Raw genomic sequence first — 27,584 nt, 5'->3', positions numbered from 1 at the left:
CGTCTGCCTGGTAAACAGGCCCCGCCTCACCCAGAAAAGGAACCCGAGCAGGGAGAGCCCCACTCCTCCCTCCCCAGGCTCTGAGACCCCAGGACTCCACAAGCTGAAGTCAGTTCACAGAGAAAAGATCCCATCCCTCCCCCAGCTCTCAGCGGGGAGGGGCAACAGATGGGACGGTGGGGAGCGCAGAGCCACAGTCAGACCTGTCCCGTGGCTTAGTCCAGCGCTGCTGAAGGATGTCCGTCCGGAGAAACCTCCTTTCTGCGAGAAACCGTCGCAGAGCCACGGTCAGTGCCTCAGAGAACGTAAATATCTGAGCTCTCGCTCCCAGCCCCAGGCAGGGCTCCTGAGCCCGCCAAAGACGGAGGGCAGAGACCCTTCCTAAGCCTATTTCTGTTTATTTCCTCCTTGTGTTTCAACTCCGCAGCCCTCTTCCAGGAATGCCTGTGAGGGCCCCGCCAGGCTTGCTTTGAGAAACCTGCTCCGCGGATTCCATTCATCCAGGCCGATACGGGTGAAGGAGGGACCTCCGAGGTCTGTCCCCAAGAAGATAGAGATAAATGTATCCCATGTATCCCCTCCCATCTCAGTGGCTCCCTAAGCCATCTCTAAACCTCCCAAGCACCAAAGCTGTGGAGAACTTCCCCCACCAAAGGAGGGGCTGTCCTTCGGCCATATGCCGTTGGAGAGCACACTTAGAGGCCAGCGTTCCAACAACAGCAGCCACCGTCAAAGGCTGTGCAGTTTACACGCTGTGTCCATAGCGCAGACGTGGGCACACACAACGCTGCCCTCTGCAGCGGAAGTTGGGTGCACACCGGGACCTGTGGCAAAGAGGCCGTCCCCAGCTGTGAGCTCTGTGCTTAAGCATGAGCAAGCCCGCTGCTTCTGAGAGCCTCGGGACAGTCCCATGACACAGGCGTTAGCCCCTCTTACAATGGAGAAACCAAGGCGCAGAAAGGCAAAGTCCTGCTCAAGTCACAGGGTGACCGGTAATGAGTGTCCAGTCCCGAGTCCAGGCCAAGTGACCTTCCTGAGAAGGATGGCCTCCCCGTGGGGGGTTGGGTCTTTCAATGAAATATCTGAACCAGGGGATGGGCCACGAAGAGGCCCAGCAGGGACTGGGTGAGACAACAGGGAGCGGGGGCGTCTACGGCAACCAAGAGCACTGCCTGTTCCGAGGGAGGATCCCCTAACTTGTAGAAACAAGCCCACCGTGGTCACACTTGGCTGTCAATTTTTTTCAAGAAAAATAAATCTGGGCTTTTACATGAATTGTTCCAATTTTTAAAAACATGGTAGGATAACCACAGCCACAGGTTTGCAGCCTCTGACCTCAGACAGGAAGGCATCTCCAGCCAGGGCGCCCACGGTGCTGGAGGTGCTGGGGGCTGGGTGGTGGTCTCCGCCCCCGCCCAGGGAACTCGTGACAGTCGCTGTGGGAACTCCCTGGCCCTTTCTGCATCGTCTATACCTCAGCGAGACTCCACAGTTTCCCTGTGTGCCTCTCCATGCCTGCCATCCCACCCTGGAAGGCTCCAGAGGGCAGCCACATCAGCTCGTTCACCCTCGTGTCCCCCTGTCTGGCCCATGGCAGACGCCATCACAAACTTGGAGAAGGAGTCAAGGAGAGAACACATTTGCTCTTCCCTGGCTGTGCCCAGCTCCAGCTGGCTCTGACTGGGAGACGGTGCCCCCAGGAATAAGCCCTCCCTATGCGCTGGGCACGCTTTGGAGCCCCTCAGTCCTGGGTTGGCTGGAGTGGGCCACAGCTACAGAACGGCCCCCAGGCTGGGTGGGTGGACCTTGGGCCCTGAGGGCTTCTGTCTGCAGCAAGAGGGGAGGGGGCTGCAGGGGCTGAGGGAGGTCAGCGGCTGCCTCTGGCGCCTCCCTGTCAGCGTGCTGGGCGAGTTCTTCAGCCTACAAGATGCCAGGAGCCCCTTATCTCCCCTCCAGAGGAAGCCAAGCCGGGGCAGGGGATCCAGGGCTCGGACGCCAGCCCGTGTCTGCAGGAGGAGACAGGAGACGCTGGTTTCCCTCAGAACGACCCATCTGGAGACAAGTTCCAGCTGCAGCGGCTGCGGCTGCTCGGGAAATTCTTTGCACATGAGGAATGGGCTTGGCCATCTCCTGTCAGGCACTTGGAGGCAGGCGCAGCCTGGGACGGGGAGATTCGGGGTGGAGCAGGGCAGCTATTGTGGGGGTCAGCCTGAGAAGGCGTCCACAAACCTGCCAGCCCTGCCCTCCTGACAGGGGACAGCCCAGCCAGCCTGGGAACTGCCCAGTGATCTCAGCGGCCCCGGGCCCCTGAGCTGGCTCTTGGCAGGGGTGTGGCCGGGGCTGCTGCCTCTCCCGGGCTTGGGCGGCCAGGACAAGAAGCCGTGGACTTTCTTACTGCCCTCCCGGTTGCAGGGCTGGGGACTTTTCCAAGAGTGACCGTGGTGGCTCCTCCTCGCTGCCCTGCGGTGCCAGTCAGTGCTCCCTGAGTGCATTTCTCATTTCCTCACGTCAACCCCACCACGGATTGGGAAACGGAGGCTCAGAAATGGCAGGACCTGGCAAAGGTAACCCCGTCCACAAACAACAGGGCAGGTTCTGATCCCAGGAACAGAGTCACATTCCAGCAGGGACTGGCCACCCACCAGAGCAGCCCTGAGAGGCCACCCTCGGACTGTGCTCAAAGAACCTGGCAGGCCTGGGGCCCTCACCCTTGAGATGCAACCATCGTCCCGAGAGCTAGACATCCCCACCCTCCTCCAGGGTCACAGACCGAGGCACAGAGCATGAAAGTGGCTCCCCCAGGGTCCCAGAGCCCAAGGGGCAGGGCTGGGCTTGACCCCAGGTGGCCCCCCAGGGTCCCACACATCTCACAGCCACTCCAAGGTGACACCCAACTCCCTGCTCAAAACTGTGCTCTGTGCAGCCCCCAAACAATGGACGACGCACGCAGGCAGGTATCCTGAAGTGTGGGGGCAGCAGCTCCAGGCCGGGTCTCCAGCCACCCTCTCCAGAGGACCTGGGGGTCCTGCTGCCTGCAAAGTGCCCTGGAACACAAGCTCTGTCTGCCTCCACCTGCCAAGACCCTGGGCCTGTGGAACATCGCGCAGGGCTGCTCTGGCCCCCTCAGCATCAAGGTGTCAGTAGGCCTGGCCCCCAGCTCCTGATCAATGGGAATGCCTGCCCTTTGCTCCACTCCACCTGCCAGGGAGGAGTTTCCATAAGGCCAGACCCACCGACATGCGGAGCATTAAACATTCTTTTGCTGCCCCAGGACCCTCACTGGGCACTGAGTCAGGGACTCAGCAGATGCAGGAAGGGCCCTGGTGGCCCATTTGGAGGTCGGTGCCCCAGATGGTTGCCCACCTACGTGACCAGGCCACTCCAGGGTACTCACCTCCCCCACCCTGAGCCTGACTAGGGTGAGGAGTGATGGCCGGACTGGGGCAGGGAAACAGGCAGCAGTGCGGCTGCTCCCACCGAGCACGGCAGACGTCGTCATATGGAGAAACCGTCACCTTCCAGGCCTCTGCGAGCACACGTGCCCGCGGGCGTACATGTAGAGGCATGTGTGCGAGTGTGCAGGTGCATCTGGATGTACACACATAAGTGTACCCAGGGGTGTCGTGAGCACTGGGTGGGTGCATAGGAGTGTGTGTAGGTGTGCATGTGCACGCGTGCATGTAAGTGTGGGGGGCACACAGGTGTGCATGCATGTGAGCATGGGCCTGCGTGTGTGCACATATATGAGTATATGCATATATGTGTATATGCTTGTGTGTGCACAGGTGCATGTGTGTGGCTGCACACAGGTGTGCATGCACAAGCTCAGCCCTTGTTATCCCCATTCCCAGACAGGACTGCACCTCACGGCTGCGCCTCTGGAATGACAGTGCTCACCCAGAAAGCCAAACCAAGATCTCAGTGCCCCTTCTCCTTCGCTGCTGAAGGCGAGTGGCTTTTTCTCTTTGCTCAGGCCCAGCAAATGTGTGTCTTTGTTGCAAATCCTCCGAGCTTGAAGTGGTGGCTGGGCCTAAGGTGCCTCTGCGTTCTCACTCCCTCAGACAGGTTTTTGCGTAATCCCCAGAGAAGCTTCAGCCAGATCCCAGAAAAATGTTATTTCCCTTTTCGGATTATCTCTTTGAATCATCCATTAAGTATTTGAGTCTCTATTATCAATGAACTTTGTTCATGGTGGAAAATACAGAAATGCAGAAAAAGTTAAAGGATGAAAAAAAAAGCTCGCACCGTTCCAGCCCCTCAAACTTCCTTTTTTTCTCCATCCTTTTGGATGCTTTCCGAAGCCTTTTAACTCCCCTGGATTCACATCTCGGGTCCCCTTCCACCCACAGAGTGGGGCTAACGCTTTGACACTCACTGAAAGCTGAGCATCGGGCAGACATAACTGGAACGTGACACACTCTGCTCCCAGCCAGGAAACCCCACTGTCCTGCTCAGAGGCGGACAGACGGGTGCAGGGCTCCTGGGCAGGAAGTGGCAATGCAGCCCACAGGCAGGCTGGGCGCTCCCAACTCCCCACGCTGCTCCTCTGTGGACAGCCCAGCCCAGGACAGGTCCCCTGGATGGGGCTCCAAGCCTGTCACTGGCAGACCTCTCCAGGAAGACAGGGGAGAAAGAGGAACATGGAGTCAGGAGGCTGTGGACTCCCCAGGCTCCTCTATCAGGGGGTTAGGAGCAGAGAAGGAATGAAGGAGCAGGCAGGCCAGAGCAGGGAGGGAGGGAGGAGTGGAGAGACGTTTTTAAAAATGAGAGCAAAAGAGAAAGCAAAGGCTAGAATGCGGGGGTGGGGGGGTTCCAGGCACCAGGCAAAGCCCTCCCCCAGCTGCCTGGGCCAGGCTACGAGCCTCCAGCCACCCTCTGGCTCTGAGTCTCCAGAGTAAATCCCACTCCCACATCCTAAGGAGGTGGCGTTGCTGAGGTGGTGGCCGGGCTCCCAGATGGGGCCACAGTCTAGTCGTGCCCAGCCCAGCCCAGTTGACACCTCCCCTCGCCCCCGCATCGGCACCTGAAGGCGAGAATTGGGTGCAGGCCCCGTCATAAACACGGGGCCAAGGTCATCACCAGCCCCGTCTGCATCCCCAGGTAAGTCTGTCATCTGGGAGACTCTGAGGGTGCGGAGGGGGTGTGACAATGGGTGTCGCCAACTGCAGGGACACAAAAGCATCACTAAGATGCCCTGCAGGCCCCTTGGCTTGTGGCCCTAACAGCGCAAACCTGTTTCCCCTCCCTGCCCTCCGGAGGGCACGCCTGCGGTGGGTGGGGGGTATCCCAGCACGTGGCAGGACGTTTGAGAATCCTGCAGTCACGGGGCAGACCTTGAGTGCGATGACCTTCTCCCCGAAAACAAACTCGCTATGGGCTCGTCCCCAGAAGACCCCCTGAGCGGCCCTCGGTGATCTGGCGGCCAGCGCCTGCCATGCCGAATGCGGAGCCCGCGTTGTGAGGGGCTTTGAAAGCAGATTCGGTTACACAGGCGACGTAGCCGAGAGCTGTTTTCCTTTCCCGCTCCCTTTCCTTGGCAGCCAGTTTGGGCCCGGCCGGCCGGGTCACCCACAGTGCAGGCTGTTTGCAAGGCCCAGCATCTTCCGTTGGCAGGACCTGGCTGCCACCTCCAACACAAAGCCTGCCCAGGGGTCGGAGATGGTGCTGGTGGGTGCGGGGCGCTGAGCTCTCTCCCCACCCCGTGGACCCTGTGAGGGCTGCAGGCGCCTTGGACAAAGGAACACCCACAGACCAGGCGCCAGAAGGAACTGACAGGAGGCTGCGCAGCACCCAAGAGGCACACAGCTGGGTTCAAATGCCAACTCCACCCCTGCCCAGCTGTGGCCCTGGAGCAGGTCACTTCTGTCCTGGCCTTGGCTTCCTCATTCATGAAACGAACATGAGAATCACCCACCTCACAGGATAGCTGTGAGCTTTCAAATGTCAGCTTGCTGAGCTGAGCCAGGCACATGGGATGCTCCAGAAGTGCCCAGGCTGGAGTTAGGCAGAGAGGGGACACTGCCAACCTGTCCTTGCCCCTGGAGACTGACCCAGAAGTGGCACCAGCCAAAGGGGCAGTGAGCCTGGGCTGTTGAACTCAAAGGTTCCTGCAGAAGGGGGCACATACGGTGTCCAAAATGAATTCTTATACCTGTATGGTACCCCCAGGCTCCCCAACCTCACCCACCTCCCGGGCCACCCTCACCATTGATGAGCTCTGCAGTCCTTGGCCTTCAGGCGAATGGAGCCCCCGGTGTAGGAGAAGTCCTGGAATGCTGCCTTGTGGATCCCAAGGGGTGGGAGGTCCTGAGGGTGCTGTGGGCCCAGTGGGCTCAGCTGATGCCCCAGGCCCCAAAGCCCTGCCAGGGTGGAGCCTGGGGAGAGGGACAGTGCTGAAGGTGGGGAGGGGGCCATGAACTGACTTTTCTCCCACTCTGGGGGCCCAGGGGCCCTGCTGGAAGCAGGTCTGCCCCTCCCTCTAACCTCCTGCCCCTCAGACCACAGGGAGCAGCACAAGGCCTCCCCTTTCCAGGTCCCAGCACAGCCCCCAGGCCTTCTTCCCTGCCCTGGGGTCTCTGGGGCCTTTCCCCACAACTTCTCATGGCCTCCCCACTTGCAGGGAGGGACAAGAGCCAAGGAACCCCAGGACTGAGTTTGAGGGGGTCATCCCAATCCCACTCCTCAGGCAACCCTGACAGCCCCCTTCTCAGGGGCACCCTCCCCCTGGCTGGACAGAGGGTGGCCTCACCGGAGCTCAAAGCCCCAAGTGGGACCATCCCCAGTGCCCACAATGCAGAGCATCCAGCACCTGCAGGCAGCGTGCAAGGCGGGGACCCACCTGCCAGGGCTGCTCCTCCAGGGGGCCTGCAGTTCTGGACTGTTCCTGGGAGGGGCCCTCCCTGGGGCCGTTCCTGGGCGGAGACCGAGGACCCTGAGGGAGGCCATGTTCCCAGGACTCCACCCACAGGGGCGGGGTCTGAGGTGTCTCCTGGGAGCTGGTCCTTATCCTGCTGAACAATGAGACTGTTTTCTTTCCCTTGATAAGTATGTCTGAGTTAAGGGTTCCCAAGCTGGGGGCGGGTCGGGGGGGAGGGTATGCGGGCACTGCTAGGAAAGTGACAGCGGGAAATGAAACCCAGGGCCTGAAGGTTGGAGCCTTCCTCCCCCAACCCTCAACGCCAGCCACCCCCCAGCACCCACCCACCCTCACCCCAGCCCCATCCCAGGCCTCTCAGGCCCCCAGAAGCCCCTCACAGCCCAGGACTCATGGAACTTAACTCTGCATGGCCACCAGGGGTTAACATGCCCACTCTCTTATCTCACTGGGGGTGGGGTCCCCACCCAGGCCAGCCCTGGCAGGTCCCTGGGTCCCTGTGAACCAAGGAAGCCTTCAGGAGAGAGGGGTCACCTGTGGCAGGGCCAGAAATTCCTTCCTGGTCTTCGTCACCTACGCTGGCTCCCTGGCTCTCGGGGCCCTGGGCACACAGCTCAGAGCCTCCATCCCTGCATTGGGGCCCTGGGCACACAGCTCAGAGCCTCCATCCCTGCATTGGGGCCCTGGGCACACAGCTCAGAGCCTCCATCCCTGCATTGGGGCCCTGGGCACACAGCTCAGAGCCTCCATCCCTACACTGGGTTTTATCTCAGCCAGCATTAGCCCAGTGCCTGCTGCATGCCCATCCCGGGTCAGATGCTGTTAGTACCCAGTCCCACTAATGCCTCCCCAAAGCCACTGTGAGAGGCAGGCACTATCATCACCCCCACCTTACAGAAGAAGAAAGGCACAGAGAGGGAAGCAGCTCACCCAAGGTCACACAGCCTGGAGATGCCAACGCTGAGTCCCAAAGGTCTGACTATGCCCACTTGATGCCCTGACCCGCTGTTCCTGAAGCTGTCCTCCTGGCTCAGCTTCTGCTGAGGTGACAAGACGGAGGCACACAGCCATTTGACCACACAGCACAATGAGGCACCAGGAAGGGAAGAGAGCAACGTAGGGGAAGGGACAGGAAGGGACCTGCAAGATGGGCCTTGAAGGATGTGTAGGAGTTTGGCAAGTAGAGAAGAGGGCAAAAGGCCCATTAGGAAGCAGCATGGGCAAGGTCCAGCGGAGAAGAGGGCTTGCTGCTGGGTGGGGTAGCCTGGTGGACTGGGTCACCTGGCTCAGGGGCCACCTCCTTCCTGAGGGGCCCAGAGCACTGGGAGTGGAGAGCTGCACAGAAGCATGGCTCATGGGGGTCAAGGAGGTCGGGGGCACCTGGGTTTTGAGGTTTGAGATGAGACTCCTCTCTTTTTGGCTCAAGTAGAAACAGATCTGAGAAGAGGTCCAGATACTGTCACAGACAACCCCCGCGGATGGGTGCCCACCCCCACGGATCACTGTGGAGGCAGCTGGATCCACGTGGAAAACACCGCCAGTGGCTTCTCCCGCTGCTGCAGAGCAGGTGAGCTTGTGAGTCGCCTGGCAGGACACCGAGTGGCCAGAACAGCCCGGACTCCCAGCCCTGTGCTGCCTTGTGTGGGGTGCAGCCTCGGAGGGGCCTTCAAAGAGTAACTTTTCACTTCTGTGCTCTCCATGGAGTCCCAGGGTTTAATACAAATGTCCATTGTAGATATTTATTAACTTAAAAAAGCAACCAACCGCTATCACTCAGAGACTCCCTTCCTTGTTTTAATTGGTTTGTTTAATTGCTAGCTGTGTGGCCTGGGGCAGGTTAGCTCACCTCTCTGCGCTCTGTTTCTCCATCTGTATATGGGAATGATAATGTGATCTAGTGCATAAGATTGATGTGAGAATTAAACGGAAATGTCAGGACAAATCACAGCACCCGGGCAATGTTGGTGTTTCCTATTCAAGAACTTCACCGATTTTATTACAAGTAAGAAGCACGAATCCCTCCCCTGTTCACCCTGCAGTGTACCAGGTTTGCTGTGGCTCTTGTTCTCTAGACCTTTCTTGGGGTGACGGGTGGCTCAGCCCCCAGCAAGTCAGGAGTGTCCCTTTTTACTTCTCTTCATTCTTGGTGCTTATGAGGGCTCGGTAACCGAGGCTTTGAGGGCAGAGGGGTCAGAGCTTGGGTCCAACCAGCTTTGCTGCGCTAGAACCTTCTGCAGCCGCTTGCACTGCGCTGCACCCTCTCGCCCGCGCGGAGGCCCGGCACCTCTCCCCACCTTCATGGAGCGCACTGCCATCCACAGACAAAGTCTGCAGGTGTGGGGGCAAAGAGAGACCCTCGTGGAGACCCCGAGTGCGGGGAGAGCAGAAAGCAGGGGAGTCCACACAGGGCAGGCAGCACCAACTGGGGTTTCTGAGGACAGGAAAGGAGGGAGTGTCTGGTGGGAAGCTGGCGAGGAGGGGGCTGGGAGCTGGTAAAGGGGTAACGGAAGGTCGCCTAGCTCCCTACCCCAATGGCACTCACCCCCCACCCCAGCCTGCCGCGCTCCACCCTCTTCTGCACAGGCCTGAGCCCGCTGTGGAGCCCTCTGTGGGGTCCCAAGGCCCCCACAGACCAGGGGCTCCAGCCTGCTGCCTTCCCAGACGCAGGGACCCTGGGCGCCTCCACAAGCACCCCGAATCCTTATCTGCTGTGGGCGAAGAGGAAAGGCCAGGGATAAGGGTGCATGTGGGGCACCCCAACTCTCCCCAGACGGACAGCGCTGGCCGTCCAGACCCCCGTGGGGGGGATCCAGTGACACCCACCCCAACAGCTCCACGCTGCCGCCTTCCTGCCTTCCCAGGTCTTCACCCTCCACCAAGGAGAGAAGCCAGCGTCCTCTCCTAGCCCTGACTGACAGGAGCTGAGGGCCCGTTTCTGCAAGAAAAAACTTTCGTGGGGTGGCTCCCGCCTGTAATCCCAGAACTTTGGGAGGTCGAGGTGGGCGGATCATCTGAGGTCAGGAGCTCAACCGAGACCAGCCTGATCAACTTGGTGAAACCCCGTCTCTACCAAAAATACAAAAATTAGCCGGGTGTGGTGGCGGGTGCCTGTAGTCCCAGCTACTCGGAGGCTAAGGCAGGAGAATCGCTTGAACCCGGGAGGCAGTGAGCCGAGATCGCGCAGCTGCACTCCAGCCTGGGCGACTGAGCGAGACTCCGCCTAAGAAAGACAGAAAGAGACCCCATCTCTACTAAAAAATACAAAAAACTAGCCGGGCGAGGTGGCGGGCGCCTGTAGTCCCAGCTACTCGGGAGGCTGATGCAGGAGAATGGCATAAACCTGGGAAGCGGAGCTTGCAGTGAGCTGAGATCCGGCCACTGCACTCCAGCCTGGGCGACAGAGCGAGACTCCGTCTCAAAAAAAAAATAATAATAAAAAAAAAATAAAGACAGAAAGAGAAAAACTTCCATGGCCCCAAGCACCGCCGCCAAGCCTGGGTCTAGTCGGTGTGCTCCGAACCCACCGGTCCGGTTCCCGAGACCTGCGGAGCTGCTCCGCCGCAGCGACGCCTCCATGCAGCCCTCACCGGGAGTGCGAGCGGGACACGGTTCCCTGACCTGGGTCGCTTCCTACCTACCCGCATTTCTGGCCCCTGAAGGAAACTCTTCCCGAGTCCCCGAGAGCCGGCTGAGAGTCCCACCGGGATTGCGGGCTTCGCGCCTGGCACCCAGATCGGGCCTTAGAGGCTGGACCCTGCCCGCCTCCCACTAGGACCCCGAGCCTCGTGGCCCCGCTTGCTCAGAAACCGAGGAAATCGCGGGGCTCCCGCCAGTGCACCCCGTCCCGGTCCAGCGACCCGAGCCAGGCAGTCCCTATGGAAGCCAGTTCCCTGCACCGAGCCTCGAATGCAGCCACGCAACGAGGGGGCCCACGGAGTTCCACCGCCGCGTGTCCATCGGTGAGCGGGGCCGGGATCACCGACTCAGCCACCAGACACGGAGCCCGTCTCTAGGCCAGCCTTGGGCGGGGGCCTGGCCAGGGAGGAACTCGCACAAAGTTGGAGACTCGCACAAAGTTGGAGAAGTTTCTGCGCCCGACTCGCCGGGGCTCACGAAGGTCTCGGCCGCCTGTGTAGCTGCACTGGTCCGGGCTCCGCGCTGGCCGCCCCGTGTCGTGCGTCCTTGTCGCCAAGCCCCGCGAGCTGAGCCTGCCCGGGTCACGTGGCTCTGCGGCCGGAGCCCCAGCGCTGACCCTGCGGGGAAGGAGGGGCGGCCGCGGGGAGGGAAGGGGCGGCGCGGCGGGGGCGGGCCGGGGCGGCGCGGAGGGGGCTGCGGAGCCTCACCGCCCCCGGCTTCCAGTCTTCGGCCCGCCGGTCGCCGACCCACCGCCGCCACCGCCGTGCCCTCCCGCCCTCCCTGCCCGCTGGTGAGTGCTCCAGCCCGGGCCGCAGCCGCGCGCCCCTCTCCACCCGGCCCCTCCCAGCGCGGCGGGGCCCGGCTCCCAAGGCCCTGCGGCCTGCGGCCGCGCCGGGCCCGTCCTTCTCAGCCCCCCACCGAGCTCACCCCGGGGACCCACGAAGCCCCGGTCCGGGAGGAGGTGGGCTTGGCGTTGTGACTGCCCCGGGGATGACGCGCTGGCCGCTCCCATCCCAGCGGTTCCTCTCCCTCCGGTTCAGGGACCCGCCCCGGGAACGGCCCGGGCTGGGGAGTGGGAAGCGCGGCCCGAAGCGGCGGCACCTGCCGGGCACAAGCTCGGGCGCTGGCGGAGGGCGCACAGCTCCGGTGACCTCCACACCTGTCCCTCTTCCCTGCAGGTCAAGCCCGCGCCTGGGAGGATGTACCAGAGCCTGGCGCTGGCCGCGAGCCCCAGCCAGGCAGCTTACGCCGACTCGGGCTCCTTCCTGCACGCTCCGGGCACCGGCTCTCCGATGTTTGTGCCGCCGGCGCGCGTCCCCTCGATGCTGTCCTACCTGTCAGGGTGTGAGCCGAGCCCTCAGCCCCCCGAGCTCGCTGCGCGCCCCGGCTGGGCGCAGACCGCCACCGCGGATTCGTCGGCCTTCGGCCCGGGCAGCCCGCACCCGCCAGCCGCGCACCCGCCCGGGGCCACCGCCTTCCCTTTCGCGCACAGCCCTTCGGGGCCCGGCAGCGGCGGCAGCGTGGGGGCCCGGGACGGCAGCGCCTACCAAGGCGCGCTGTTGCCTCGAGAACAGTTCGCGGCCCCTCTTGGGCGGCCCGTGACGACCTCATACCCCGCCACCTATCCGGCCTACGTGAGCCCCGACGTGGCCCCGTCCTGGACTGCCGGGCCCTTCGATGGAAGCGTCCTGCACGGCCTCCCAGGCCGTAGGCCCACCTTCGGTAAGTGCGGGGTCCACAATCTCGGGGCCCGGGGGCTGGCCGAATCCGGGTGCAAACCCGCACCCTGCGAAACGCTCCCCTCCTCCTCCCCCACGGTCCGAGCCTCCCCGCCAGGAGCCACACCAGCAGCCCGGGGCAACAGGAGACAGCCTGGGTAACACCCCGCGGGAGAAACAGCTGTCCACAATTCTGTTTTAACCTGTTAATGAGAACATCTATTTCCAAACAGCATTCTGGATTGTGCCAATGTGGAGCCTAAAAAGTCTTAATCGTTTTGGATTTTTTTTTTCTTTTTTTTGAAAAGTTTTGGAAACGATTTTTATAAAGTCCAAAACACCGGTTTATTTAAGTGGCCACATTCGTCTCGGTTCTAGAATGCTTACTTATTTTAATCTGAGACCTGGTTTCAGTCGCTCCCCTAGTATCAGTTTGGAGAATCGGATTCTCGGCCTGTGAAGGGAGCGGCTCTTCCCGGTTGCAGCGTAGTCACTTTCTGGCGAAGGCGGCGCCTCTGAGCTCCGCAGGGGCCCATCCCGTCCCTCCGGGACCGTGGAGGCCTCGACACCCAGCTCCGGAGCTGCCTTTGGGACCCCGCCGGTCCCTTGGCGCAGGAAGCGGGCTCAGCCGCATCCGCAGGACCCCTGGCCCCCGCCGCCCTGGGCAGCCCCGGGGCTGGCGCCCACCCCCGGCGGGGCGATGATTGATCCCTGCCCCACCCCCACTCGGCGCCCGGGCCTCCCTCGCGCCGGCGCCGGGCCGGGCCTGGAGGGGACCAGGAAGACCTCCACCCCCCGCCGCACAGTGTGCGAAGCCCGGCCCCAGGGGGCTGCGAGGCGGGGCTGGCCTTCTAAAGGAAGGACACTGGTTGCGACCACAGCCAAGCTGACAGAAGGCACCTCCTCCACCCTCCCAACCCCCGACCCCTGCCATGGACCCGCTTTGCAGAACAGGAGGACAGCGGGGTTCACGTTCCCAGGAGAGCCCAGGGGAGCCCGAGTGTCTGCTAGATAAAGCCCCTTCATCCCTCCCCTGCCAGTGTAGACACCCCTTCATCCACCTCCCCCGCCAGCGCAGACACCCTGCTTTCCCAGCAGGTCAAACACGCAGAGGCCAGTGCTGGCCCCTGGTCCTGGAGAGGGAGTCCCAGGTGTCTGACTTTATTTCTGTTTATTAACACCCCATCCTTGAAAAAGCAACCCTAGCGAATTTTATCATATGTGAATTAAAAATTTAAAAATAAAATTAACTAAGTAACCAAATAAATTTTAAAATAAACTAAGTGTAAGGCACAAAATTTGTGCCTTAAATTTGTTCGTCTGACGAAAACCGCCAGGCTCCTGGGGAGGGGAGGGCCCGGGCCCACCAGCTGCCTGTCCCCTCAGTGTCCGACTTCTTGGAGGAGTTCCCGGGTGAGGGTCGTGAGTGTGTCAACTGCGGGGCCCTGTCCACACCACTGTGGCGCCGAGACGGCACTGGCCACTACCTGTGCAATGCCTGTGGCCTCTACCACAAGATGAACGGCGTCAACCGGCCCCTCGTTCGGCCCCAGAAGCGCTTGGTGAGTTGCGGCTGGGCAGAGGGGGGCCTGGGCACAGTGCTCCCCCGCGGGGACCTCTTGCAATCCACCCAGGTGACACCAGAGCCCCTGGGATGGGGGGGATAGGGGAATGCGCCAAAAACAGCCTGGTTGCCCACCCTGGTCGGTCAGGCCAGGCCGGCTCAGGTCTTCTCTGAGAGTGCTCAGGGCAGGGCAGGGGATCCCAGTGGGGATGCCAGGGGCCACCAGCTCATAGCACCCAGCCCTGGGAGTGCTCTGGGGACCAGGAATCCAGGCTCTGGAGCGATGGTGCCAGCCAGGCTCTGCTCAGTGCTGGGTCCAGGAAGGGCTGCTGCCAGGAGCCAGGAGCTCAGCCCTGCGAGTCGGTGGTGGCTGGCTGTGGCCTGGCCCGGTCTCCAAGGCCTCAAGGTGACCCTACCTGGGAAGAGGCTTAAGGGAAGGTGGCCGCTGGATACTTCACTGAAGGGCGTTGAAATCTGAAATTGGAGAGTCTTTGGGTCTGTAGTCCCCTCGGGGAGCACTTTCTACCCATACTTCAGGGACCGGAGGGACACCAGATTTATGCCTGTGGGCAAAACTTGTTTTCACTTTTGGTTCTTCCTGGCTTGTGGCTGAGCAGGGAGTGGGGGACTCCAGAGCCCGGACTTTTGCCCCAGGCAGGGCACAGTCCCCAGAGGCTGGAAGAGGCTGAAAGTTACTTTGTTCTATACGTTTTCCCAGGCAAACCTTTACTTTCAAGTAATTTTACAAATAAGAATTTGGGGTGTTGATGCTGTTTGCAAGTTATCTAAAATTGAGGAGGCCACAGTGGCCTTTGGGTCAGAAGGCTGAGCAAGGGTATGTTCCTGGGCACCAAGCCTTCCTCTGCTGGTGGTGTGGCCTCCGTGCGGGGTCGATCTGCCAGTTCCCGCCGTCACCCCGGGTGGAGGCCAGCCCTCCTGCTGCTGTCCTGCGGGTTGGCTGTTCTAGATGGCTGGATTCGCGCCCTGTGCCGGTGCAGCTCTGTATGGCCCTCAGCCACAGGCTGAGGGGAAAACCTGGGACCCTGGGCTATGGGGGACCAGGATCTGAGCCTGGGAGGTCCCAGTGGAGCATGTGGGAAGAAGGACCGCAGGCTGGGGGCGGCCGTCACGCTCTTCCTTGGAGCTGGCCTAGAGCCTGGGGCTCTGCAGACCCAGCCTCCTCCCATGCCTGCTTGTCGGAGGGAAGGCTCCTAGGAGTCCATCCCCCTCTTGGCCTGTTTGCCCCATGACTGTGCCTGTGCTCCCAGGTGTGCTGTTCCAGCCTCGTGTCCATGTGGCCCTCACTGAGGGGTTAACCATTGAGGTTAAGAAGGGGTAGGAGCCAGGCACGGTGGCTCATACCTATAGTCCCAGAACTTTGGAAGGCTGAGGCAGGAGGATTGCTTAAGCTCAGGAGTTCGAGACCAGCCTGGGCAACATAGCAAGAATCCATCTCCACTAAAAATTTATTAAAAAAAAAAAAAAAAATAGAGGCCGGGCGCGGTGGCTCACGCCTGTAATCCCAGCACTTTGGGAGGCTGAGGCGGGCAGATCACGAGGTCAGGAGATCGAGACCATCCTGGCTAACATGGTGAAACCCTGTCTCTACTAAAAATACAAAAAAATTAGCCGGGTGTGGTGGCGGGCGCCTGTAGTCCCAGCTACTCTGGAGGCTGAGGCAGGAGAATGGTGTGAACCCGGGAGGCGGAGCTTGCAGTGAGCCGAGATCATGCCACTGCACTCCAGCCTGGGCAAGACTCCGTCTCAAAAAAAAAAAAAAGATTAGCCAGACATGGTGGCAAACACCTGTGGTCGCAGCTACTCAGGAGGCTGAGGCAGGAGGATCACTTGAGCCCAAGAGTTCAAGGGTATACTGAGCTATGATCACACCACTGCACTCTAGCCTGGGCAACAAAGGGAGACTCTGTCTCTAAAAATACATAAAGTTGTCCTGTGCAATGGCTCACGCCTGTAATCCCAGAACTTTGGGAGGCTGAGGCAGGAGGATCACTTGAGCCCAGGAGTTCGAGACCAGCATTGGGCAACATAGGGAGACCAGGTCTCTACGAAAAATTTAAAAGTTAGCTGGTCACAATGGCACACAACCATGGTCCCAGCTACTTGAGAGGCTGAGGCAGGAGGATCTTTTGAGCTGAGAGGCTGAGACTGCAATGAGCCGAGATGGCACCACTGCACTCCAGCCTGGGCAACAGAGCAAGACCTCATCACAAAAAAAAAAGAAAAGAAAAGAAAAGAAATTGAATAATTACATTTTGAGTTAAATTAAATTAATTTTTTTAAAAAAAGAGAAGTGGTAAGGAGCTTGGCCCAGCTGCTATGAGACTGCAGCCCAGATCTCTCTTCCCCACCCTCGCCCGTGCAAAGGGTTGCCCCTCCTCTGGCTGTATCCACTCTCTCCTGCCAGGCCTTGAACTGGGCACTGGGACACACTGGTGTCAGGAGGAGCTGCTGGGAGGGAGCCCCTCCTGCTGCCCTGCCCTGCCCTGGGTCTTCCATCCGGGCAATGCCTGTGTCCAGCTGGATCCCAGACTCCTAGGCTATGGCATCTTGTAGACCGTTCCCCAGCTCTTTGAGCTTTGTCTCCTCATCTGAGAATTGGGAAGAGGAACTTGGAACCGTCCATGCCTCTCTGTAAAGATTAAATTAGCCGGTATTGTATGCTTGGGCCTTGGCTCTAAGGACGGGCTGATGGGGGCCCTTGGAGTGATGAGGCCTCCATTCCCTGGTCTGGGGGATGCAGGGTGGGCTTTGGGATGCCTTCTGGGGGAGGTTCCTGTTTCCTGTCCATCTTGCCAAGACCAGAGGCCTCGGAGGGTGGGGACCGTCTGGTACCACCGTGCCCTCTCCCCGTGGTCTGGCTCTGTGCATGGACACGGTTGGGAACTCTTGGGCCCCTAGCAGCCTACCCCCAAGAACACTGGAGCCTGGGCTGAAGCCTGGAGCCTGGCAGCCAAGGGCAGTGCGGGCAGCAGACCTCCTAACCCAAGGCCACCTCTGGCACCAGCTCCAGGAAGTAGCCCAGTGTCGCATGGGGCCAACCGTCCCTTCCCGCTGAGCTAGCCTGGCCCTTACCTGGAGTCAGGCACCTAACACCCAACCAACCCCAGGGTTTCCTTCCTTCGAGCCCCTCACAGACCCAAGTCCCCAAGTCAGTTTGCCCTCAGCCAGCAAGGGGCATAGACGCTGTATCAGGTGCTTACTACGTCTTCCCTCCAAGACGGGACCCGTTTGAATCTGGAGACATTCCAGCACTCACTGGTCCCCAAGGCTCAGACTGTGGCACAGCAGCCTCTGGCTGTCCACAGCCCGGTCTTCCATCTCAGAGGAGGCTGCTGCGCTGCGGGTCGCTGTGACCTGCACCTTTACTCCAAAGTGTTTCACGGCGTGCGCGCGTCATCCCTGCACGACAGGCTCAGGCTGAACCTCCTTCCCTCTCCCGTGCTCCTTGAATTTCCGCCAGCACCGGCCCAGGCCCTGCCCTGCCCAGAGCCTGATTTATTTGGATGTCTCAGATGCACGCAGAGCCTGGTGCTTAGAGCGGCTCTGCTGCACGCAAGCAGGCTTTGAAGTTTGACTTCTGTTGAAAAGAACCGACAAAAAAGAAAAACGAAGCACAGCCGGGAGAGAGGCCTGGGGGCTGCTTGCTGGGCAGTGAGGAGAGACGGATGGAGGCATCATCGAGGTACGGTGGCACAGGGAGCCCCAGCGCGGGCATGCTGCTGGGATCGTGTCCCCAAAGTATCTGGCTGAGGGGGACGGTTCTGTCCACCCTGGGCCTCCCCAGTTTCCTCTGGTCCCTCAGCTCCTCTGAGCCTCAGTCTCCCACCCGTACAATGGTGATTTGGTGAAGATTTAGGAAAGGGTAGGTGAAGACGCACTTTGGAAATTGTTGTGAGGTCCGTGTTTTTCCCGTTTTCCTAATTTGATAGAAATGAAACATGCTTACTGTGAAAACATTCAAGGTGGGTTCCAGGTGTTTCGCTGGAACTCACAGGGGTGCGGGGTGAGGGGTGTGCCCTCTGCTGGGGGCTGTCCCAACCCACACACGTCCTGCACGTGCCCCACCTTGTTTCTCTCCACAACCCGAGTCTCAGATGTGGCCCCGTCGGGGCGTACTGGCAGCTATGGGGGGACGTGTGGAGTGTGCTCACGTGTGTGCACCCCTATCTGTGTGTGCTAAGGGGCGATGGCCGGTCCCAGACCTGAGGGTCCCGCTGGTTCAGAGAAGCGGACGGGCCTTGGGCCACGGACGCCTCTCGGTCTGAAGGCGGGAACTGCTGGGGCACAAGGAGGGAGTCAGCAAATACACTCCAGGCCACACGCGGTTCCACGTGATTTCAGATAAACACAAATATTTTAGCCCTCATATCCCAAATCCTACAGGAGACAAAGGATTCATCATGTATCAGAAACTCGCATTTACCTGGGCATGCTGGGTCGATACTTCTGGCAGCCCTGGGGGAGATTTCTTTCCACTTCAGGAAGACGACAGATGGGTGGCTGTCCGAGACGTGGGAAGGAGACCATGCCTCATGCTGGACGGTGGCCTGAGGCCACCAAGGAAGCAGCCACAGCTCCTGGCACCCGACAGGGATAGAAGAGAGGGAGGCTGGACCAGACTCAAATCCTGTCCAGTCACAGTAGCTGCTTCTAGACCCGTCAGGGTGTGGCGGGGGCATCCCAGGGAGAGACACCAGCTGGGGGCCCTGGGTGACCCCAGTTGCTCCTGCACGAAGGGTACCCCCATCCAGCCGGGGCCAGGCACCATCTCCCTTCCAGCTCTGCTGGGGCCTGGGCTGGGCCTTCCAGCGTGAGCACAAGTCTCACCCCCAACGTCCCCCCAGGGAGACCCCTGGAGACCCTGAGTGGCTGGATGCTACTGGCCTGAGGTAGGGGACATCGTCCTCCCCCAGTCAGGCCAGGAGCTGCAAGCTGAGGCACTTCTCAAGCCTCCCCAGCCTCACTGGCCGGACCCCTTCCTTTCCTTTCTGCCTCTGTCATGGAGTGCAGGGCAGGGTCCTGTCTGGAGACAGGAGGCCCCAGACGAAGCAGGGGCAGCGTTCCCAGAGCCTTTGGCAACAGCATGCAGCCACGGCTGGGGGTCAAGGAGGTCTTGAGTTTGGGGGCTGGCTGGTGCTCAGGGCTGCAGGCAGGCCCCACTCTCCCACTCAGGCCTTGGACAGGGAGGCCTGTGCCCTTGGCAGCAGCTTGGAAAAGGGTGGGCAGGAGATGGTCAGCAAGGCCGGCCCTCATCTGATCATAGAGGGCAGTAACTGATGGAGAAACCGAGGCAGGCTACAACAGATGGGGAAACTAAGGCAGGCTGTAACAGATGGGGAAGCCAAGGCTGGCTGTGTCTGCTCACGTCAGTAACAGACAGGGAAACCGAGGCAGGCTATAACAGACAGGGAAATTGAGGCAGGCTATGACAGATGGGGAAGCTGAGGCTGGCTGTGTCTGCTCATGGCAGTTACAGACAGGGAAACCAAGGCAGGCTATAACAGATGGGGAAACCGAGGCTGGCTGTGTCTGCTCACAGCAGTAACAGACCGTGAAGCTAAGGCTGGCTGGGTCCACTCAGCCCTCATTCAGGATGGATTCTTTTCCCCTAGCGTGGCTGGCTCACTTGTGACTGCTCTCTGGCTCTGTCCTGGTAGAGAATCTGGGGGCATGGCTTTGAGCCTGGGGGCCTTGTCCTCACAGGCTGCGTCCTGTGCCTGAGGCACACTGATGGTCTGGCCCTGGCTGCCGCCGGGAGGGCAGGACAGAGCTCCTGCAGAGCCACCACTGTGATCCTGGCAAGACGGGCCAGGAACCTGGACCAGGCGGGGGCTGTGCAACCCGAGGGAAGGGGACCGATGGGGTCAGGGCAGGGGCTGAGAACCAGGTCTGGGGACAGGTGGCTGGGAAGGGTGGTGCCACCAGCAGAGCTGTGCGCTGAGATTCGGGAAAGGGCTTCAAGTCTGAGGTGCCTCTGGAGCCCTGGGCTGGAGCTCCCAAACACCACCTCCCTCCAAGCACCAACCTGTGAGGCCAGCAGGAGAAAGGCCGGCGTAAGCTGGTGGGAGGCCCCTGGTCCGCCTTCAACAGGGACTCCCCAGGCAGCCAGCTCGGAGCCTCCCAGGCCTCCCTCAGTCCAGATTCCTGAGCCCCAACTGAGCTCACGGATGGGGGCCCTGGAGGTTCGGGACCTCTGACTGGACCTGGACCTGCCAGATTGGGGGTCAGTCTCTACTGAGAGCCACAGGAAGGAGGGAGGCAATGTTGGGGCTCCGGGACGGTTCCAGATGGGTCTAGTCTTGCTCCAACACCAGGTGCAGTGCACAGCAATGGGGAGACATAGGCAGGTGGGACCCAGAGCCCTCAGACGCTGTCCGATGGGGCCCCCGGCCTGGGAGGCAGGTGCACAGGGGTAACACAGGCCCTGATGCCTGCTGTGTCCTGGCCTCTGGGGGGGCCCTGTGGCCTTGGGGTGCTGCTCCACTGCAGAATCGCGGGGTCCAGGCCCAGGGTTGGTGCTAAAACAGACAACAGGAAAACCACTGCCGTGTCTAGGTGCCTGGCCCCCATGGGCTCTGAACCCCACAACCGGCCTGTAGTGGGTCTGTTATCACCCCCTTTTTACTGGGCAGGGGGAAGAACGGAGGCCCAGGAAGGTAAAGTTACCTTTCCCAGGACTCGAGGGCGTGTCCAGGCAGAGCTGCCAGGCTGGTCCATTGCAGAGCTCACGACCTTCATGCTCCAAACACCTTCTCACCGGGTCCTGCGTGGCCTCAAGGCCAACCTGCGTCTCGCTTCCTTCCTCCTGCTCCAGCCGTGCACACGGCTGGGGGCTCACTCCAGTCTCCCTCGTCCCCACAGTCCTCATCCCGCCGCGCCGGCCTCTGCTGCACCAACTGCCACACGACCAACACCACGCTGTGGCGGCGGAACTCGGAGGGGGAGCCCGTGTGCAACGCCTGCGGCCTCTACATGAAGCTGCACGGGGTGAGTGTGGTCGCCGGGGCAGGGTGGGGAGGCCTCTGTCCAGCCTCCTAGTGAGCGCCCTCCCTACTCCCAGACCAGGAGGCTGGGGAGGGGCTGGCCGGATGGCTGTTGTCCCCTGGGCTGTTTTACACACATGTCCCGGCTGACTGCAGCGCCACCCCCCGGGGGCCTGGGCTATTCCTGCTACGCTCATGGCACAGATGGGCTGACTGAGGCTCACCACAGCCATTCAGCCTGGGCCAGACAAGGACACTGCTCCTGCCCTCTGGGCACCCCTGGTGCCCTCTGGCCCCTGGCAGCTCTGTCGGACAGGGGGATGGGAATCCAGCTCCACGGGCTCCCCCTCACCCAGCCCAACTGGCAGCTGACCCACCAGGGCTGTGAGGACACAGCCAGCTCCAAGAGTGACCGGCTCTGGGGGACTGAAATGAGGGGGTGCTGTGCAAGGAGCCCAGGGGTGAGCCGGGATGGGACCAGCCTCCACCCTCGCCACCCCTGCCAGGTGCCGCGGCCTCTGGCCATGAAGAAGGAAAGCATCCAGACACGGAAGCGGAAGCCAAAGACCATCGCCAAGACCAGGGGCTCCTCAGGTGCGTGGCCAGGCCCTGTGGTCGGCCCCCTCCTGTGGCGTGGCCTTCGGTGCCTCCAGTTCCGTCATGAGAGACCTGTGTGTTTGGTTCAAGCACAGTCCTCTGGAAGTCCAAATGCCCTCAGCTCTGCCCTGTGGTGACCTTGCTGGGGGGTTGGGGGGCCAGGGTGGTGACAGCATGTGGGCAGCAGGGGCAGAGGTGGGGCCAAGGAAGCCATGCCCGGCCCCACCACCCACGCCCATGGTGTGACCGTGAGGAGTCTCCAAACCTCTGTGGGCCAGAGCCAGAGACCTGGCCACATGGCAGGAAGGGGAAGTGAGGCCACACCTGGCCCTTCTGTAAACACCCGCTCTTCCCTCCCAGGATCCACAACGAACGCGTCGGCCTCCCCATCTGCTGTCCCCAGCACTGACAACTCGGCAGCCACTTCGAAACCCAAGCCCTGCCTGGCGTCCCCAATGTGCCCTGGGCCCGGCATGGCCCCCCAGGTAAGGGAGCGGGCTGGGGTGCCCAGAGCTGGGGCCCCTGTGCTTCCTCGGCCAAGTCAGATCCCATCAGAGCCCCTTGGAACCTCTTCCAGCAGGTGGGCTGGACACACCAGCGGCCTTCGGCCATCAGTATGGTGGCCCTTCCCCTAGAGCTGACTCTGTGCCAGATGGGGGAACCCCAATCCCTTACGAGGGGTCCTCCATGCCATTCCACGGCATCAAGGGGTCCCTAAGGGCAAATCCCAGTCATGGGAGCTCCTGACCTAAGAGGCCACAGCTGCCTCCCCACCCCCCACCCCCCACCCCCCACCCCCCACCCCGCACCCCCCACCCCCCACCCCGCACCCCCCACCCCCCACCCCCCACCCCCCACCCCGCATTCTCATGCTCTCCTGTCCCTGCAGGCCTCCGGCCAGGAGGATGACTCCCTTGCCCCCGGCCACTTGGAGTTCAAGTTTGAGCCTGAGGACTTTGCCTTCCCCTCCACAGCCCTGAGTCCCCAGGCTGGCCTCGGGGGGCCTCTGCGCCAAGAGGCCTGGTGTGCGCTGGCCTTGGCCTAGGTCCCCAGGCCAGCCCGTGTCAGGGGAACAGCCCGGAACAGAGCACCCACTGATTCACCTCCGTGCCTGCTTTGCTGCAGCACAGCAGAGACCAGCAGGCCCCCCCCACAAAGAGACTGGGTCTCCTGGAGTCTCCACACGGCAGTGGGGAGGCCTTCTGTGCAGACAGCAGTCGGGCCCCAGAGCAAGAAGGCTGGTGGGGAAAGGGCTCAACTCCCCACCGCACGTACAGCAAGGGACTCCCCAGGTGCAGCCCAAGGCTCCGGACCACATTGGTCCCCTGCGGCAGAGGCCAACGCAGGGCACCACCGCCGACTTGAATTCTGTCATCGACGCTCACCGTCAATATGTTTACAAGTTGTAGCAGTTGGGGGAAAACAATCAACCCCCTGGTGTAAAACCAAGATTCCAAGTGAAGCACCTGAGGCCAAGCAGGGGAGAGGAATGAGGGGAGCAGCTGGACATGGGCCTCCTGAGGCCTTGGGCTGCCCTTCGTTGCCCACGTGGATGGACGGACCTGTGGTCCAGAGAACTTTTCCCGCAACGGGTGCAGGACTGCCAAGGATAGGAGTGCGGGCCGCGCACGGTGCCAGGATTCCGCCGAGGGGAAGCCGCTCACATTGCAGTCATCACAGACTTACACACTTGTTTGGACGGTTTTTCCAGAGGGGACGGGAATGGGCCTTGTTCTGGCGGAATCTGTGTATCATGACCGTTTCTGACAGGCAGAGTGAATTGTCTGGGAGCCCTGTCCTGACCCATCTAAGCGCTGTTGGGGCTGGTGATGACGTGGCCACGTGCCTGGCGTATCTGAGGCCGGGCAGTTTAGTCTCTTGTCCCAGGAGAATTGTGAGTGACCCCTCTTTCCCTTGCAAGCCCCTTCCACACTGGGTTGGATGATATCTTAGTGGGTGACGCTGGCAAGAGGCACCCTACCCGACAGAGCTGTGGATGGCCCGTGACGTCATGTCGGGAGGCCACAGGGAGCGGAGGGGTGGTGCAGGCGGCCACAGCACCCTTCGGGGAGCACGTCCTCGCCTTCGTCCGGCTGCCGCCCTTCACCAACAAGCCCTGATTTTTCCAGCAATGCCAGAAACCTGAATTTTAAGTCTTCCAATTTGATTCAAAAATATTTTTAACATTGTGAGCCAGCTAGACCCCCAGTGCACCGCCCTATATTGGAAACCAGTCGTGTCTGGCGTCAGCTTCAGGAGCGCGTCCAGTTGTCCTGGAGCTGTCCCTCCAGAAGTTCTTCCAGCCCATTTCTATGTGATGTCATCTTTTCTAAAAAAGACAAATGAAGCCACAGGAAAAGTGAAATTATTTGCCTTGAACCTCACTCTCCCTCCCCCTGCCCATCACCCGTGGGGTCTCCCATCTCCCCCAACCATCACCTGTGGAGTCTCCCATCTTCCCTCACCCATCACCCGTGGGGTCTCCCAACCCTGCCCCGCCTGCTGGTCACCATCCTCCTAGCGATTTCCGGCCATCCTCTGCGTTCTGAAACATCCCCGGCCCCCTGCGTCCCCCCAGGTGCCCTCAAGGACATCTCCAGGCCCTGATGATGCTCAGGACCACCAGTGCCCCCCAGGTCCCCAGCGGCTGGGAGAGGGGTGCCGGGCAAGGCTGGCGTGATGCTCGGCAGTGGCGCTTAACAGGCCTGGGGCCTGTTCCGGAGGTGCAGCAGAGGGGCTGGGCTAGGGGATACCTCCATTCCCCCAGGCTGCGTCGCTGCTCAGAGCGTCCTCCCAGCCAAGCCCACCTCCTCCTGGAAGCCTTCCCTGTCTTCTCCCAATCTCCTCTGTCCTATCAGGCACTGGGGTGGGGACTGCGAGCAGCTCTAGTAACTTCCTCAGCCGACTGCCCCCCGCTGGACCTGGCTCAAGAGAGAAGTCAGGCAAGGCCCCTCATTCCATCCCATGCAGTGGGAGCCATGCTGGGGGATTTTCAGCTCCATGAGATCTGAGGAGGGCCCTGAGTGAGCATTTTAAACAGGAACCCCTCAAACCTGCTGGGTGCCTGGGGGCCCACACTTTGAGAAACCCTGCACCATGATGGCTTCAGGGTCTGAATCCAGTTCAAGTCCCTGCCCTGCCCTGCTCATCTGACCTGGGGACGGGGAAATGGACTGGGGCAAGGCGGCCCCTGTGTCCCCATAAGGGTCGCATGTGGCATCTGGGCGCCGTTGGGGTTCTCTTGCTACTGTCCTGTTTCCAAGCCCAGAAGACTCAGGCTGCCTTCCCGGGTGCCTGTGCACAGTGAGGAAACTGAGGCACGGGGGATTGAGGGTCGCCCCCTCGTACTGGTTCCTGCACATCTGCCTCAGGGCTCGTGCTGGGCGTTGGGTCCCTGAATGGGAACACGGGTGGCAGTGACCTCCCAGGCCTCTCCAGCCCAGGCCACGGCTGGGGAAGGACAGTCTGTCGCCTCGCAGGTGGGACGGTCGCTGCCTCTACCACCTGCAGGGCTGACCTTGGGAATCCACCTCTCTATGGAAGGTAAGTCCAGCCTGTTCTCAGCACCCCAGACCCTGAGTGAGGGGGTGAGGGGGCCACAGACCCAGAGAGAAGGAGGCCTGAGGACGTCCCGGGGGATCCGGGGGAAGACGCAGAGCTGCCTGGGCCAAGGACCTGGAGCAGGAGGCAGCCGGCGACTCTGTGTCGTGGTTTTCACACCAGCGCCTCCCCATGTCCGCTGCTGGGTGGGCACTGCGCGCCTCATCCTCGCACTCGCCGCTCCCAGGAAGCAGGCGCTGGTTTCCTCTTCCCCGATGAGAAAAACCATGGCTCAGAGAGGTGACTCAAGGTGCCAGAGTCAGAGGGTACAGCACGGCGTCCCCAGACCACAATGCTGGGTGCAGTGGAGCTGGCCACGTTGCTTCCGTTCCAGCCTCGGTTTCCCCACCTCTGCTGGGGAGGGGGTGCCACATATCCGTGGCCATATCTGTAATCCATGCACTTGTGTAGAAGGCGGGTCCCTGGGAGGCCCCAGTGTAGGGAGGCGGCACCAGGCACCAATCCCTACCTGGAGAGGCTTCCTGGAGGTGTTTGTGGGTGACGTGCAGGACAGGCAGGGTCCCCACAGGTAGAGAGGAAGGAGTCCAGGTGCTGACCGGACTGGGGGACTTTGACCCTGGATGCACCCCACCCATGAAGGGAGGTCCCCAAAGGGAACAGGAGGATTTGCCCACGAGCAAAGGGAAGCAACCGTTTCCCTGTTTTTATTCCATTTTTAGGGATGTGTCCGGGATGACGGCGGCTGACAGTTCCACCGCTGGGCATGGTCACTGCTGCTAAATTTAAGCCTTTCTCCTCTTAGGGCGGAAGCCATGAGGACCAGAGCCTTAATATAGCTGCCAGGCGCCATGCGCTCTCCCTCCCGCCGTGCGCTCTCCCTCCCGCCGTGCGCTCTCCCTCCCGCCAGCCTAACCTGCACTCTGCCCAGCCCGCCATAAACAACCAGACGAGCTGGAGGCTGGCGGGCAAAGTGGCCCAGCCCCTTATCAGAGCGACAGGACTAAAAGGAAGGTCACTTTACCTGCACTGTCTGGACCTGAGCACACTGACTTCCCATCACCTTTTGAACTAAAACAGATGCCCAGGCAGCCTGGAGGAGGAGGGTGCTGCACCGGAAAATCCCCAAGGACCTTGCAGTGGCCCCTCCAGCCTGCAGAAAGTGTCCATCAAGCCCCACAGTGCTCCATCCTGGGCACCCTGGGGGAGCGAGAAGGCCCTGGTGAAGCCCCAAAACTGAGCGTGGGCGGCATAGAAAAAGAAGAGAGACGCAGAGCCCCGTCAGCTGGGGCTTCTTGACCCAGAACCATTTATAGAGCCCTCCCACTTCAAGTCCTTGATTTATTACTTCATTCAGAGCAGAGCAGCAAGCCTGAAAGCATCCAGGCCCTGAGGCTGCAGCCCTCGCCCTCAAAGCAGGCCCAGAGGCTGGCACGTCCTCACTCTCCCACCATTCCTGGACCTCGCTGCGACCAACCAACATGGTGCTCCTTGACCCCCGTAGGTGTGTCTTGGCCAAACATGGACACCGGATCCCGAGAGCCGCTCTGTACAGGCTTAAACCCGACCGGGCGGCTGAGACCTGGGGACCCATCATATCTCCACTGTGCTGGGCCCACAGCTTCCAGGGGTGGGCTCAGGGAGAGGGTCAGTCTCTCCTTTGATGTTGCAAAAGACAGCTCATGGCTAAGTGGACATGAAGCTCCTAAGGCTTGTCTGAAACATGCAACGTGCTCATTAAGGAGGGAACGTGGGAGGCTGAAGTGGGAGAATCACTCGAGCCCAGGAGTTCGAGACCAGCCCGGGCAGCATAATGAGAGCCCATCTCTACCAAAAATAATAAATAAATAATCCAGGTGTGGTGGCGTCCGCCTGTAGTCCCAGCTGCTCCGGAGTCTGAGGTGGGAGGATCGCTTGAGTCTAAGAGTTCAAGGCTGCAGTGAGGGCTGACTGCACCACTGCACTCTAGCCTGGGTGATAGAGCAAGACTCTGTCTAAAAAGAGAAAGAAAGAAAAGGAACATTGTTAACAAAAAGTACCTCCTTATTTGACCAAACAGGGACGTCCCTCCGAAAAAAACAGTTCCTGTTGTCACCATCGTCAAACAGGTTACTCTGCCATCAGGAACACCGGTGTCATGTCTGGAAGGGGACATCTTTACCCAGCTATGCTCACAGTCTCACAGGCAGTTTGTGGGCTCGGGGGGCTGCCTCCTCCAGGGTGTATGGACAACCTTCGGGGACAGCCAGTCAGACGTGGGCTGAGTCAGGGCCTGGTGTGTGGTGGGGAGGGCAGGGTGGCTGAGTGAGCAGAGAAGAGAAGGTGGGGAAGGCAGGGTGGCTGAGTGAGCAGAGAGGAGAGAAGGTGGAGAGCGGCCCAGGCAGGAGGGAGGCAGGACGGCCTTCAAGTCCAGGCTCTCACCTGAGAGCGAGGCCGGATCCACAGCCTCAGGGGCCGTGTTTCTGGGGACATCAGACTTGCCTTCAGAAGCTGGCCAGTACCTGGTGTCCCAACCCAGGCTCCCCGTGGCAGGAGCAGCTGGCACTGTGACCCTCGGGCACCCTGGGGCCCAGCCTCCTCCTCGGAGGGCCCACGGTGGGGAAGGGACTGGTGTGTGCATGGTGGGGTCCCTG

The 27,584-nt window shown here is 60.9% G+C and overlaps 1 protein-coding gene and 3 long non-coding RNA genes across 7 annotated transcripts; 3 read left to right on the top strand and 1 right to left on the bottom strand.

Moving 5' to 3' along the window:
- Positions 1-20: 20 nt before the first annotated feature.
- Positions 21-6,377, top strand: LOC144332220 (uncharacterized). Its single transcript, XR_013400114.1, has 3 exons — positions 21-287; positions 428-534; positions 1,957-6,377. It is a non-coding gene; the product is annotated as an uncharacterized LOC144332220 (long non-coding RNA).
- A 1,840-nt stretch (positions 6,378-8,217) lies between these two features.
- On the top strand, positions 8,218-23,758 carry GATA5 (GATA binding protein 5). Of its 4 annotated transcripts, none has more exons than XM_077952153.1 (7): positions 8,218-8,441; positions 11,689-12,232; positions 13,615-13,790; positions 20,675-20,800; positions 21,303-21,390; positions 21,754-21,878; positions 22,283-23,758. In XM_077952153.1, exons 2-7 carry the CDS (start codon positions 11,710-11,712, stop codon positions 22,436-22,438), a joined length of 1,194 nt encoding a protein of 397 aa, XP_077808279.1. In that variant the 5' UTR covers positions 8,218-8,441; positions 11,689-11,709; the 3' UTR covers positions 22,439-23,758. The 4 variants fall into 4 exon arrangements, with proteins under 4 accessions (XP_077808279.1, XP_028684531.1, XP_077808281.1 ...); XM_028828698.2 differs by lacking the exon at positions 8,218-8,441 and adding an exon at positions 11,154-11,300; XM_077952155.1 differs by lacking the exon at positions 8,218-8,441 and adding an exon at positions 11,293-11,529.
- Positions 23,556-25,136, bottom strand: LOC144332221 (uncharacterized). Its single transcript, XR_013400115.1, has 2 exons — positions 24,998-25,136; positions 23,556-23,722 (listed from the first exon to the last, which is right to left on the bottom strand). It is a non-coding gene; the product is annotated as an uncharacterized LOC144332221 (long non-coding RNA).
- On the top strand, positions 24,765-26,807 carry LOC144332222 (uncharacterized). Its single transcript, XR_013400116.1, has 2 exons — positions 24,765-24,936; positions 25,674-26,807. It is a non-coding gene; the product is annotated as an uncharacterized LOC144332222 (long non-coding RNA).
- Positions 26,808-27,584: the final 777 nt, after the last annotated feature.

This window comes from Macaca mulatta, chromosome 10, assembly GCF_049350105.2.
Source record: "Macaca mulatta isolate MMU2019108-1 chromosome 10, T2T-MMU8v2.0, whole genome shotgun sequence".
NCBI classification, from domain to species: domain Eukaryota; kingdom Metazoa; phylum Chordata; class Mammalia; order Primates; family Cercopithecidae; genus Macaca; species Macaca mulatta.
This window is presented reverse-complemented; position numbering and strand designations above follow the sequence as displayed.

What these genes read in the sequence shown, in the direction of transcription:
- GATA5 (XM_077952153.1), top strand. Translation starts at nt 11,710, where the DNA reads ATGTACCAGAGCCTGGCGCTGGCCGCGAGCCCCAGCCAGGCAGCTTAC. An exon ending in AGGCCGTAGGCCCACCTTCG is followed by an intron (nt 12,233 to 13,614) that starts GTAAGTGCGGGG and finishes CTGTCCCCTCAG; the next exon opens with TGTCCGACTTCTTGGAGGAG. An exon ending in TTCGGCCCCAGAAGCGCTTG is followed by an intron (nt 13,791 to 20,674) that starts GTGAGTTGCGGC and finishes TCGTCCCCACAG; the next exon opens with TCCTCATCCCGCCGCGCCGG.